Here is a 13,994-nt window from a genome sequence, read left to right on the forward strand (position 1 = left end):
GCACAAGAGGCTTTTAATTAAACTTAAATCAATATCTGCATCGATGGATTTCTGCAGGTTCACAGTAAAATTTATTTCAGCCTGACGTTATAGATATTCAACCAGCCTAACATTACACTTAACTGGAAATGCTACATGTCTAGATCAAGCCCAAATCTTAGGGAACAAACTGCTGACTAGCTAGTTTTCATTTAATACCCAAATTTTACTCCTCTTTTCTTGCATTTTTCTTTCCTTCTCTTCTACAAAAATTTACTATACAAATTTATACCCAGCACAAGGTCAAGACAGCATCTTCTTCCACAACACCCTTTACAGCACATGAGGCAGAAAATTGGAAAATTGGCTACATTCAAGCTCTTAAAACATGTAAAGTGAGTGCACTCTTAAATAGAAAAATGTCAATTCCCCAGAAACAGCCACTACAGTGAGGTACAGTGTGATTCTACATGGCACCTGTATCCCACCTGTGGGTGGGGACATAAGTCAGCTCACGTTCATTTCACTACTTTATGTATAACTTCTATGTGTTATATACAATGCAAGTAATTCCACAAAAGACTTGTGTAGCAAGAGATGCAATTGCTGCCCCTCAAAAAGGAACCGTGAAAAACAGCAGCTGCAAGTCTGCCATGATGGAGGCTCAAAGGTCCCAGATGAAAGCATCACTGATGCCCACACACTCATTTTGTGTCTGACTCAGTGGCTGGTGCAGCAGTACAAAGAACTGCATCATAAAAACCAAGATTACCCAGTGTCTCCCACCAGCAGTACTGGTTCACCAAACTCCAGGGCTCGTCCCACCAAAACGGCAAGTCTCCTCATTCCTTGAGTCCAGACAACATGGTTAAAATCTCTATCCATCACTGTCATCTGCGTGGAAGATTTAGCTGCACAACACAAAGCAATAATCCATCAGCTTCAGTCACATCTATAGAACTACCAGTGGGGCCTCTCTAGGAAACTCACCCAGTAGCTTTTTGATGCTTTCCCCTGAGAAGAGGGACTCAGGATATATTTTTTTCTTGAAGTGTTTTTCAAGGACACTCTGAATAACATCCACCTCCTCCTGTTTCCTGACTCTGCCTGCCAGAAGCATAAAACCTATAAAATAGAGGAAAAGAGAAAGCAATTACCACCCGGTTAATCAGCAACAAAAATTCACACTTGAGAACTAGGGTTGGAAAGCAATTCTACAGACACTTCAGAGAGCTGAGGCAGCAGAGCTCACCATCATTTGCTAAGTGCTGAAGCCAGTCATAGTCCTTCTCCAGCTGTTCTGCCAACCTGTACCTTTCAGCCCAGCGGAACAGATCCCTCAGGGTAATGAACCCATGCTTCCCAGCAAACACTGTCGAACCCCTGCGGTAAGACTGCCATAAGAACAAAACATGAGCCATTCTTTCATGAACTTGTTCAAATACCTCCAGTAAAGCTCATCAGAATGCTTTGCTGTGACACTTCTACAAGTAAATTCTACAGAAAAAAAAAGTCTAATTCAGTCACAACTCCCAGACACAAACTCGTTTTAGGCAAGTATTTGACAGGTACCAGGAACAAAATAATTGAGCTAACAATAAAAAAAATAACAAGAACAAAATATATACCTGTAATGAAAGAAAATCTAGTTTTGCTGCTGTAATTGCTTTTAAATACAAGGTAGTTTTAGCTACACACTAAGTGTCAAATGCCTGTTGAACACAGAAGTGTCCAAACACATCCACAATTACTGTTTAGAAATAATAGCAAATTTTACATGATCCAAAGACAGCTAAAAATTCAATACAGTACTTTTGATCCAGAGCAAGTGATAATTCTACATATCAAATCCCAGGTTCTCTGGTGATTGGGGTTTTTTTCTGCCAGCTTCCTCTCAAATCTGGCATCACTTTCCCTACTCTCCATCAACCACTGGCACTGGAATTACTACCTTGGTGGGTTCTCTTCCATCAATTATGGTAATGATTTTAAATATCTTTCAGATAACAATACCTCTCCCCTTGCCCCCTCCCAAGGAATTGCTATTACTTTGTGCATAATACTTCGAAATATGGTTGCACTTCTTATACTAAAAGAAGAAAGACTCTCATACTTGCAGGTCTAACATGACTTTGACAAGCTTGCTGCAATATGAAGGTGGCAAACTGCATCTCTTGTGCAGGATGGTTTCCAGTTCAGCACTTGGCAGTTCATCAAAATGCAGTTCCACAAAACGATTTCTGAAAGCTCTGGACAAAACCTAAAATAAGAGACCATACTATTGTTTGCACTTTTTCCTTTGATATTCCTTATGTTATATATCTTCTCCTGCACATCCAAATGAAATATGGATAGTGTCATACCATGCAAATTAGTACATATACATAAATAATGAAAGAAATCTTAAGAGACAGTCTACATGAGGATAAAAGCTTTCACATGTGTTGTGGTTTAACTGCAGTAGTATCATGAAGCCACAGCCTCATTCTCCCTATAATGGGATGGGGAAGAGAATTGGAAGAGCAAAAGTGAGATAATTTGTAGGCTGAGATAAAGACAGTTTTAATTAAGTAAAGAAAAAGGTGCATGTGCAAGAAAATCAATATTAGGAATTCATTCATCATTTCACATTAGTAGGCAGGTGTTCAGCCATGTCTAGGAAATAAGGGCTTCATCACACACAAATGTTACTGGGGGAAACAAGCACCTAACATACTCCACTTACTCCTTTCCCCCCCCAGTTCTGATTGCTGAGCACAAGTTCACATGGTATGGAATATCTTTTTGGTCAGTTGAGGTTGACTGTCCTGGCTCTGTCTCCTCCAGCTTCTCGTGCACCCCTAGCCTATTCCACTAGTGGGGCAGTGAAGCAGAAAAGGTCTTGACTCTGTGTAAGCACTGCTCAGCAACAACTAAGACATTCCTGTGCTATCAACACAGAACCATACCAGTCACTATGAAGAAAATTGGCCAAAACCAGTACAAAATGGACATCAACAGCCTAAGCAGAATCTCTTTTCAAGTGCTCTTGAACAAGAAATGCCAAGTCAAGTATAGTATTTACAGAATCACAGAATATTCTGAGTTGGAAGTGACTCACGAGGATCAAGTCCCACCTTTAAGTGAGTGGCACATATGGCCACTGAACCCATGACCTTGACATAATTAGCACCATGCTCTAAATTGCTCCTAAAAGATACATGAGCTCCAGTTCAATAAAGCACTTAGTCTCTCCTTCTTGAGAGATACACGTTGATTCTGAGCTACGCATGAAAATATTTTCACATCACACTTAAACATATAAGAGAGTCAATGCCCTAAAGTCTTACCTACTTAAAGGAACACATTATACAGACCTTTCTGCCACCATAGAGACCTGGAGGATTCTGTGTAGCAAACAGCATGAAGCGAGGGTGAGCTTTGACAACTTCCTGGGTCTCAGTAATGAGCAGCTCTCTGTTATCGTCCAACAAACGGTTGAGAGCCTCCAGGACATCAGTGGGAGCCAAATTCAACTCGTCTAGAACAATCCAGTAGCCCTTTCTCATTGCATCTATGAGAACGCCTTGGAGGGAACAGAAAAAGTCCTAGTTAAAATCTAACAAAGCAAATCTAACAGCAGCAGACACTTTTAGCAACCCTTTTTCACTCAGTATAAATGCTAATCCAGAGAATAAAGCAACAGTATGGTTTAAACTGTTGAATTATCTCCTTTATGTCCAACAAGATATGTATGATGAGACAGACATGAGCTCTTCAGAATTTGCTGAAATTCACATAAGTGATTGTCATTAATGTGCAACTACTAACTTTATGACAGGTCATCTCTCCACTGTAAGATAATAGACAAGTTAAGCAGAAAGGAAGAAAAGAAATAAACAGTGAAGTGAGATAAGAATTTGGAGTATATATAACATGGTCATGGTCACTCACCTTCCTTAAATACCAGCTTCCCAGAGGCATCCGATGTGTAACAGCCAATATATTCTTGAATGTCAGTATGCTCATGATTGTTAATCCTTACACAGTGATTCCCAGTAGCAGCAGCCAACCAGCGAATTAAACTGGTTTTACCAACAGAGGTCTCTCCTTGAATCAGTACTGGGTGAGTCCTAAGAGCCATAACCAAAATAGCGAGTTTGAAGCACGAGCCTTAACTTTCTCATGGAAAAGGTGTCAGCATTATCAAACCACATTACCAAAACATCACCACTGATCTCACATGGGGTATTCCAAGATCACACACTAACATGGTTAACAACCCAAGTGCCAACAGCTACCCATGAAGCTTTTCATGGCACCTTGAAAAAAGCAGGTTATTTTAACTGCAAATACCTAGATTCTAACTTAAATAAAAGAACGTATGGCAGTAAGATGGTTTAAGAAAACGAGAAATACAGGTATAAATTCAAGTCACACTGTAATGAAAAGTTAACTGTAAAACAGAAGGAAAATACACATTATTCATCCAAACAATAAAGGCTAGAGAGACACCAAGACTCAGGGCCTAAACAAACATATTAAACTTTTTTTTTAAGGAAAAAGTTGAAAAACTTACCCTGCTGACACAACTCTGACCATGTCTTTCAGATTAAGCTTAACTGAAGGGGTTAGCACATAACTCTCATCTACAGTAGGTTCTTTATCCCCAGCTGAAATCCAGTATCCTTCTATAAGTATAAAATTCCCTCCTTGGGGTTTTGGTATTTGCTAAGGAAATACGACAGAAATAACAGATTATACAAATGAGTCTGAATTTGCTAATAAAAAAATACTGTTACACCACCGCAACATATTCTGTAAAAAGTAATTTTAAATTAATTCCTGAGCACTTTTGCAGTAAGCAATGACCTTCTGCCACAGACTCTAATCTACAGGACAAACTTGACTGATAATTTTCAGGGTCATGATCTTTGCCAGTGCCACAAAGATAAAAAAGATTCAAGAGGCCTAGCACTGAATTTTGAAGGGTGTTTTCAAGTAGAAAATTTGTTTTGATCTTTTTATACTCATGTATGTTTTCCAATATGAAGAGGTTTATTCTTAAAGAAACACCTCTCTCTTAAACTGGCTTCCCCACCCCACTGCAAACTGATGGTGGGCTCCCAGCACTAGTGAGATTTTTCCTGTCCCACTAGAGAAAAAGCACAAAGGTTTGCTTCATATCCATATATTCTGCATTCAGAGTCTAAAAATACAAAGCCTGTGAAAGCTTCTCAAAAGTCTGTGAAAGCTTTACAGTTGGAGTCATTGCATTAAGCTGCCCACACTCCACAACGCTTTAATTATTCAGACTTCAGTATTTTTTCAAATTAACAAATAAACTAATGAACATATCGACATTTCAAGCAAAGTAAAAACCCACAAAGAAATGGTATTAATTTTTTGTAGTTCTTATCTCTATAACATGAAAAACAGAACTGCAAGAAGGAAATGTAGAGGAAAAAACCAAGAAGCCAACTCAAAACAAGTTCTACTCTGAACACTAAACTCTTTAGAAGCTTAGTTACCTACCTGCTTGAGAAGGCTTTTGATGTTGCCAGAGACTATGTGCTGGCAAATTAGCTTTTGAACTACTGGGTGAGAACCTCGGTCAAGCTGTGTCAGGAAACTCAAACAGAAGCCCTAAGAAGAAGAATTAAATAAAAAATAAGGAAAAAATACACAGATTAACGAACCATTTCTGTTCAACACAGCATGTGAGAGGATTATCCCAAACAATCTTTGTTGTGAATACACACTGAGACAAATGCTAACATAGGTAATCACCTCATAGAGTGAGCGTGGTATGCTGCCGCACGGATTAGAGGCTGCAAACCTCAGTGCTCTGCAGAGTGTACGGAGACTGTAGTGAGGTCTGTGGCCTGTTCCATCCACCAACTTTTTTTCTGCTTCCTTTCTCACAGACAAATAAAAGCTGCAAAAATAAAGAGTTACAAGGAGCTGTTATTGATCAGACCATTGCACTAAGGAATTAAATCCAAGTATGAACACTTGAACTTATCTCCAACTGTTACTTTTCCTAAAAGATCCAGGTTAGGAAAGCCATGCCAAGCTTTGCCATCTGTATAGTCAGTGAAGCAAAGTAACAGAGTATTTTTAGAGCCGTATTTTTGAGAGAGCTTGATATGCAGAGTGCCTACCAATTTGGCATGTTCTAAACATGAGATAGTTCACCTTAAACTAGGGGAAAGAAAGGCAACTCTAGATGAACACACATGACTTACATTGGTATCATCAACAGAAACAAAACGTTTTAGTCTCAGATACAGGACTGCAACAACAATGTTCTTAAACTGGTGTCACCAAGAAAACAATTCTGAATTAAAAAAACTTAAATCTCCTCCCCACAAATAGAGAAACCTTCAGAATTAGGAAAAGGGATGTCTACTCTCTTCCTTTTCCTGAAGCTATGCAAATTGATGCATAGGAAGCATTATACTGTTTCCCAAAATGGTCTAACCATAGACTACAATTACATGCTTTTTGTGACTTATTTCATCATGAATTTTAAGAGATTACAATCAACTTACTTCACAATTCCTTGTACTGTATTTTTGCTCACATTCAGGCCTCTCAGATAATCCATAATAAGTATTTGCAAGTCTCCTTCATTTCTCAATTCTTCTACATAAAGTTCAGTAAATCTATAAGAATAAATCCATCAAAAAACGAATCAATCCATAACACTTAGACATCTGGCCAAATTTTAAAAATTGCATTATATATTAATCTCTTAGCATATAATGTTTGAATTTTTTCAAGTAGCAGAATACTGCTTGTCAAATGACCTACAGAGAGACTCAAGAACAAGAGTACATAAAAAAATGAGGTATTTCTATTTCTTTCGAGTAATTTATCTGAATTATTTCAGCTTATTAGATGGGAAATGAACTATGGGAATGCGTTTTCTTAAATTAAAATTTTAAACAATCTGCAGTTGATAACCAAATATTACAGCTTGAACACTGAAGCAGTGACACAGCTGGAGCACTTTTCAAAGTGGACTTTCTGATGATCTCTACTTTAAAGAGTGGACACTTCAGATACCACCTATTCCTAATTTTGTTATGACTAATATGTCCAGGTTCCTGATGCTATTTCATGAAAAGCCTTCATCATAATGCGGAAAGCATCTCTCACAGGCAGTAAACTTGAGTTCAGACTTATATCCTCAGGCCTCAGACAAGGCATTCTTCACTTGGTCAACTTGTGAAACTAATTAAAATCTGAAAAAGAATGTGAACTAATTATTTTGTCACAGAATCATTATTTCCTACCTGTTTCTTATTCCTAGAGGAAGATTTCTCTTTCCAACATCTGTAGCTGGATTCATGCATGCGAACAAGCGAAAATCAGGGTGACGGACAAGAGGTTCTAAAGTGAAACAGAAATAAGAGACATGGTTAATGACAAACACAGGATATTCATTATGTTAAATAAGGTATATTTTATCTAAGCCAGCTTTCTATTGTTGCACCACTATTTTTTTTTAAATGTCAGAATAAAAATTTTTTAGACAATAACCTTGGAAAATTTTATCAGATGTATCTGCATCTTCACAAGCATCCATCAAGCTACCTCAACTTGATAAAGAAAAAAAGTTACAGTCCTTCAATAGTCTCTAGAGACAGCCACACTTACTGGGAGCACCAGAAAGATCTGCTCTGTGTAGAGTCAGTCTAAAGAGGTAAAAGCTACAATTTCTGCACGTGGAAATCTCCTGAGTTGCAGTGAATTCAACCTCCCAGTTTTTGCATAAAAGTTTGAAGTCTACCAACACCACGCCACTCTCTTTGGCACACTTCCATTTGAATAGTAAATATTCAACTTACTTTGAGCCATATACAATAGGAAAAAACAACTAGATAGCAAGATACAGCATAAGCAAGCACAGAAATGGTACCTGTGTCTCCTCTGTCTAGTAACACCAGTGACCCAGATGATCCTTCCAATAAACCACTCAGGCACTCCAAGGTCTCTGCTGCAGCCAAGTTGATTTCATCCAATAAAATCCACTCTCCCTTTTTTACTGCTTGTGCCAGAGTGCCCTAAAAATAAGATCAATTTGTTAATCACCACCGCCAACAATCTATCAACTGAAGCAGTCATATACTGAAAATACTTGGTGTGCAATCTATGGCTTGATTAAACAAATGGCAATTCCAGACCTTTTACAGCAATAGCAGTTTTACTGCTCTCTCTCAACAACAGCAATTATTTTACAAGTCACAGAAGTCAGCTAGTCATCACCATTACATCAGTTACCACTTAGACTGGTTGAAATATAACAGAATTAAGATCTCTTATTTGCACAATGCTGCCTGTCAGTGATACCCACCACCGTGGTGCACACACTTCACTGACACCACATGAGAATAAAGACAGCTAATTGAAAGAAAGCAAAACACACAAATAATATTACATTCCTAAGGAAATTATATCTTACTAATTAAAATTATACTTCATCAAAGGTTCTCCAACTATTCATACACACACGTCTTATAGAGGACTGGTCAACATTTCACACACTTTATATGAAATTTGAGAGCATATATTCAGACTAACCGAGTGACAAGGAACAAGTGTGCATAAACCTCATAGTCTCTCCTAATCACACAATGTCATTAGAACATATCATGGGTTTGAAATGTTTACAAAAAGCACTTCAAGATAAACAGCACAGATTCTTAATATTAAATCCTTCAGAGGAATCCCTAAGCAGAAGCATGTCCTACTGGAGACTGGTCAGGAAGTTTTTTTCTAATCTCATACAGTTGAAATGATATGACACACTGCTGATATTCTTCTCCCACCACACATCTAACCACTGCATCCTTCAAGCATCACACTGTTTCACAGAGTTATCACGGAACACGCTTTACTTCACAGCAAGGTTCTTCTCAGGAAGTTATTCACATAAGACTGATTGTAAAGTCATTTAAATATTTCTCCTTATTCCTCCTAGTATCAAAATGCAACTATGAATACCTCAACAAATGCAAAGAGGAGAGCATTTTCTGTCATTTTCATCTGTTGATGAGCATGATTCAGTTTAAGACCAAATGCCTCCCACTTTTCCTTCAGTGGTGAGCCTGTAAGCAAAACAAATTTCAGTTTATACCATCAAACCAATATTAAAAAAATGTTCAACAATAGTATTTTCATCAGGCTGCTTTAAGCACAAAGATACAACAGAAAACTTGTCTGAGCAATGAAAACATTTAAGTTCTACAGATTATATGAATAAAAAAAATTGTTGTTTTGGTTTTGTTTGTACGTGACTTTTTTATTTTTTTAAATTTAACTGAACAATATTGACCTATGGGTACAGATAATTTGCTATTCATTCCTAGCTTAGCAACAAATACTTATGCTACACTTTGTTCCATTTTGACTGTTACCACTCTCCAATTTCCAGAGACAGAAAGACACATGTCAAAAAAAGTAAATTCAAACTTATAAACCCTATGACAGAACAGATTAACAATGAACTCTTCAGTATATATTAAAAACACCGTTGCTCATCAGTTGTGACATTATTTACTATTGCACTGATTTCAGGTATTTGCTTAAAATCGCTGTCTGAACTACATACAGCATCAGAATTACTTGCGTAACTTTGCAAGTTACAAATATCAGCTTGTATGTATTTTAGGATTGTCAATACTTGTAACAAGTGGTCTTTAAACACTTATTTTTTGTTTAGATTTGTGGGCATTTATTTTAGTATCTGCATATTCAAAAGAAACAGTTAAAAGAAGAGTAAAGATCATAAGTAGTTTTACTTGGCCCAACTGAATGAAAGTTAACCTGTCACTTGTTCTGCTGGTCTAGAACTAGAAACAACTCCATGCAACATAAAGTATCGACATTGCCTCAAAATGAGCTGTGAAGTATAAAACAAAAAACCCCAACAACTTAAAAATTAAAGCACTAGGCAAGTCACAGACAACGATAACAAGTCAAAAGCAAGGTACTACTACCCAAAACCAGCTATTACTTTGGGTTTGGGCTTTTTTTGCCATTGTTTTGCTTTGTTTTTTAAATAGGACCTATTTGTGACACCTAAGGATGTTCCAGGACTGAAAGTATGGATGCATTCACATCAAAGACTGACACACAAAGCAGTAGGACTGCTAACCAAGCACAGCAAATGAGTAAGTGCTTGAGTGGACACCAGATGTCATGGGTACCATAGATCAGATAAGTCAACCTTCACATTGTCAGACATAGTTGACAGTGGTGATGAGTTAGAAAAAGCAAAAAAATTAAACCAAATACAAACCTAACCACGATTCTAACAATATTTTGCATGTCGTATTGTGGACAGACACTGCATTTCTCAAAACCAGAAGATGCAATAAAGGGGGATAACAAAAAACTAAACCCCAAACAAACCCAAATTCAAAGCACAAAAGAAGTCACAAGCATTTATCTACTCTCTGCAATGGTTCAGCACTGATGTGCCTTTGATCAGTCTGAAATCTCACCAGATGCGTTTTCTTTTACTTCCTTATTAACAGCAGATTTATGAATATGCTGCATTAGTTTTAGCAGATCATGCCAACGTTTCTGCCTGTAGCAGGTCTGAATGTGTCCCAAAAATGTTTGATTTTTCTTCCTAGAGAACGTCTGAGAGAAGAGTTCTTCAAAAGACTCTCGCAGAGGGAGCCAGATCAGCTTGTTATCCACAGGCTTGTAACTGAAGAGAAGCAAAAGAATAGCTACTTATTTGTGACACAGGAACCTGTGAACTCAAAGAAGAAACCAACCCCAAACCAGCTACTGAAACAATAATAATGTGCATGAATGAACACTGGTTTCCAAAGTCTTTTACTCAACTAATGAACAAAGTTAAAATGGTACATTTTTAAATGCACCTCATGAGATTTTATAAAGACAGGACCACCTTGATAAGTAAAATATTTTTAATACTACCAACCAGAACATACAGTGAAAATTACATCAGATTTATACTGATCAGTTTACCCATTTTTAAAGAAACATTGGGTTGTGCTTCCAAATGACTATCACATACAGCTGTGCACACAATTCAGTGAAATTGCTCTGTTCTTCAGCAAGGACAACAAGGTGTCTGAACGCAAACATGTTCATTAAGACATTTATATTATTATGAAACAGATACTGCCAATTTGTTATTCAGAACAGACAAAAGAATGTTCAGTGACTCACCCCCCTAATAGATCTGCTGTGTCACTTTGTTGGTTCATGTTGATAACCCTCAAACGGTGTCCTTGAAACAGAAATAGAAAGCACCATCACCATGTGCGTTTGTTCATTTGCTGTTCTTTAAATGATCTTCATGTAAGTTACAGTCTTCACACTTTATTTACCTGTAATATGAGCAAGGTACTGAACAGTTGAGGTTTTGCCAGTTCCTGTTTCACCAACCAAAAGCACTGGCTCTCCTTTGGTAACACACACTGCAAGCTGTTCAATCAGTACTGCAGATGGCCGTGTGGCAGCAAAGGTTTGTTTTGCTCTGAAAAAAACCAAAAGAAGCAACTCAAAACTAAGATTTATCAAGGAGCTCATTTCAAGTTTATTGTTTCTTTTGTGTAGTGGTTGAATTTAGGATATTTCTTTTTTTTTAATTCATACAAGTCTGAAAAAAATAGTTCCAAGATATCCTTATAAGGTACTTATTTCTCTCAAGATACAACCTAGCAATTCAGGGTTTCCAAAGAACTTCCTGGACAATGGAGTTAGCAACACATACTACAAAAATCTCCCTTTATAAAGATAGATTCATCAAAATTTTATTATAACAGTTGCGGGCCTACACTGCTTTGAAGACACTCTAGTTCAAAAAAGCTGACAATCTCCATACTTTGGCTGCCAGAGGTATGATGCAGACAAGCTTAATGATAAACAAGGTAAAACTCAGATCACAAGAGAGAGAACTCTCACATTCCTTCCAATAAAATGAAAACATCCATTTGCATTTTTCTTAACCCTGTGACTTGCAGTCTATTCTCTTCCACCACAAAATATTTCGATTTACACGGAAACTGCAAGATACTGTACCTGTGTACAGTGAGAGTCTGGGTTTGTTTCTTCACAAGACACACTCTTCCGACAGAGACTTCTTGTTCCCGTATTAAAATTTCTGGTTTATAGAGTTCACAAAAGAACTCTACCTGTGAAGAAAGCACCAACATTTCCAATACTGATATTGCTTATGTCACACTAAGAACACCCATGCTATGCTAACAGTATTACTCTGCAGCGAGCTAATTCCTCAAGGCAAGATTCTGTTTTGCAGATTTTACTTACTCATCACCAAAAATACTGAAGGACCTCAGAAGTGTTTTTATCTGTACAAACAACTTTCCATTTAATAACTTGTTAACAGGTCTATGCCATTGTATTTCTATACTTTATCTATTTCCATGGTGGTTTGACTACATAAACTTGAACAGCTCATTTAACAACCAAGAAGCAGCCTCCCTCAAAAAAACTCTTTGTGTATTTTGCCATTTGCAGGGAATAGCAAATTCCTGTTCTGAAATAATGCAAAGAAGGACAAGCATAGAAGTTTCAGGGATGCATATGTCATCTTAAACTAACAAAGGAGGGAGTTTTCTCTGCAAATTTCTATACTCAAATAGTTGACAAAAAATGCTGTAGTTTAATTCTGTCCTTTATAGAGCATTGCCAAGCTTCAGAGAGGTACTTGATTTTGTAATCAATGACTGCAAGACAAGTAGTAGTAAAGACACTGTTTCTCTCTGATTTCTTCATTTAAGTGATTAATGTTCACTGTAAACCACCCCAGAAACACATTCTCTGTGCATCCAGAAGTATCACATGCTTAGGCAGCTGTGCTGTTCCAGCTGTGCAATCCTTCTTTTGCATGATGAGGCCATGTGGTCTGAAACAGATTCACTGGAACTTTCAGAGGAAAAAAAAACTGCAGCTGAATATAAAACAGGAGAAAAACAGATCCTGAGATAGAACAGAGCACTAAAATAGTGTTTGTGACAGAAAGATGGGTATAATTTTAAAGAAAAAATAGCATAACATTTAAATTAATCAGCAGAAAAACTGCAAACTATAAAACACTAGCAATAAACGTGTTAATTATAGCTTAACATACCTTCTGTTTGGAAATGTTTAGTTTACTTCCAATAACTTTTGCCATTTTCTGTCTGCTCCCTTGGCTGGACAGCATAGCTGTGAAACAGTCTAATGCCTGTCAAGAGGAAAACCAACTTCTTGAAAACTACTTTTGTATGATTTGATCTCACAAGCACCATCCTAATCTAAATGAGCCCAAATCCAATCCAGCCATGGTAAATAAAATCATTTCACAGTCCACAGATTAAGTCAAACAATGGAGTTCAAAAGGATGTAGTAAGAACTTCTAAACTATGTAATGTAGTGGGTTTCTATGAAAAATAAAAATTTTTCAATGCCTAGAAGATATTTTTAGGTGAATGGACCAAAATGAGAAGGAAGTAGCACTAACATCTAACATCTCAAAACTGTCTCTAACTGATGCACACTCAAAAAATTCCCAATCTGGAATGTAAACTGATGCACAGGAAAATAGAAAAGAAGCATCATATTACAATAAAAAGGAAAAAACTTAAAACTGTTACTCTCAGTCACATGGAATCCCAGCTCTTATCAGTTGAAATTATTTTGCAACACGCTGTTTGTATGACAGCAGTAAGTCTTTCAGCACACCACTGCAAACAACCTCCCTAATAGCAATTAAAGCCTCTGATTAGACAGATCACAAACATTCCCACTGTAGTCGAATTGCTTCAGTCAAAATGAGACATAAATTCCCATCTCACATTCCCAAATGGAGTATTTTGAGAAACAATGCTAGAATTTGTGTAAGCAATTTCTGGATCAAGTCTTACAGCACCTCCTGAAAAATATTCACTGCTGTGGTTGAAGAATTACTGTCAAAGTTGTAAGCAATCCTGCTGCACCAATTCAGAAGGTCTCTAAAAACAAGCAAACAACAAAAATATTTG

General features: G+C 37.2%; 1 protein-coding gene across 1 annotated transcript in view; it reads right to left on the bottom strand.

Annotated features, from left to right (window-relative positions):
• MDN1 (midasin AAA ATPase 1) overlaps positions 1-13,994 on the bottom strand; it is a 93,058-nt gene that overhangs the window by 63,013 nt on the left and 16,051 nt on the right. Inside the window, exons 11-29 of the mRNA XM_071548754.1 lie at positions 13,883-13,964; positions 13,103-13,198; positions 12,031-12,143; positions 11,337-11,485; positions 11,176-11,236; positions 10,473-10,684; positions 8,971-9,074; positions 7,886-8,030; positions 7,260-7,356; positions 6,513-6,626; positions 5,749-5,896; positions 5,494-5,604; positions 4,538-4,689; positions 3,913-4,091; positions 3,336-3,544; positions 2,093-2,239; positions 1,232-1,373; positions 970-1,104; positions 752-890 (exon numbers count right to left, since the gene is read on the bottom strand). Of these exons, the coding sequence (XP_071404855.1) occupies positions 752-890; positions 970-1,104; positions 1,232-1,373; positions 2,093-2,239; positions 3,336-3,544; positions 3,913-4,091; positions 4,538-4,689; positions 5,494-5,604; positions 5,749-5,896; positions 6,513-6,626; positions 7,260-7,356; positions 7,886-8,030; positions 8,971-9,074; positions 10,473-10,684; positions 11,176-11,236; positions 11,337-11,485; positions 12,031-12,143; positions 13,103-13,198; positions 13,883-13,964 (2,535 nt within the window). The remainder of the gene's footprint in view (positions 1-751; positions 891-969; positions 1,105-1,231; positions 1,374-2,092; positions 2,240-3,335; positions 3,545-3,912; positions 4,092-4,537; positions 4,690-5,493; positions 5,605-5,748; positions 5,897-6,512; positions 6,627-7,259; positions 7,357-7,885; positions 8,031-8,970; positions 9,075-10,472; positions 10,685-11,175; positions 11,237-11,336; positions 11,486-12,030; positions 12,144-13,102; positions 13,199-13,882; positions 13,965-13,994) is intronic.

The sequence above is a fragment of the Pithys albifrons genome, chromosome 2 (genome assembly GCF_047495875.1).
Source record: "Pithys albifrons albifrons isolate INPA30051 chromosome 2, PitAlb_v1, whole genome shotgun sequence".
NCBI lineage: Eukaryota > Metazoa > Chordata > Aves > Passeriformes > Thamnophilidae > Pithys > Pithys albifrons.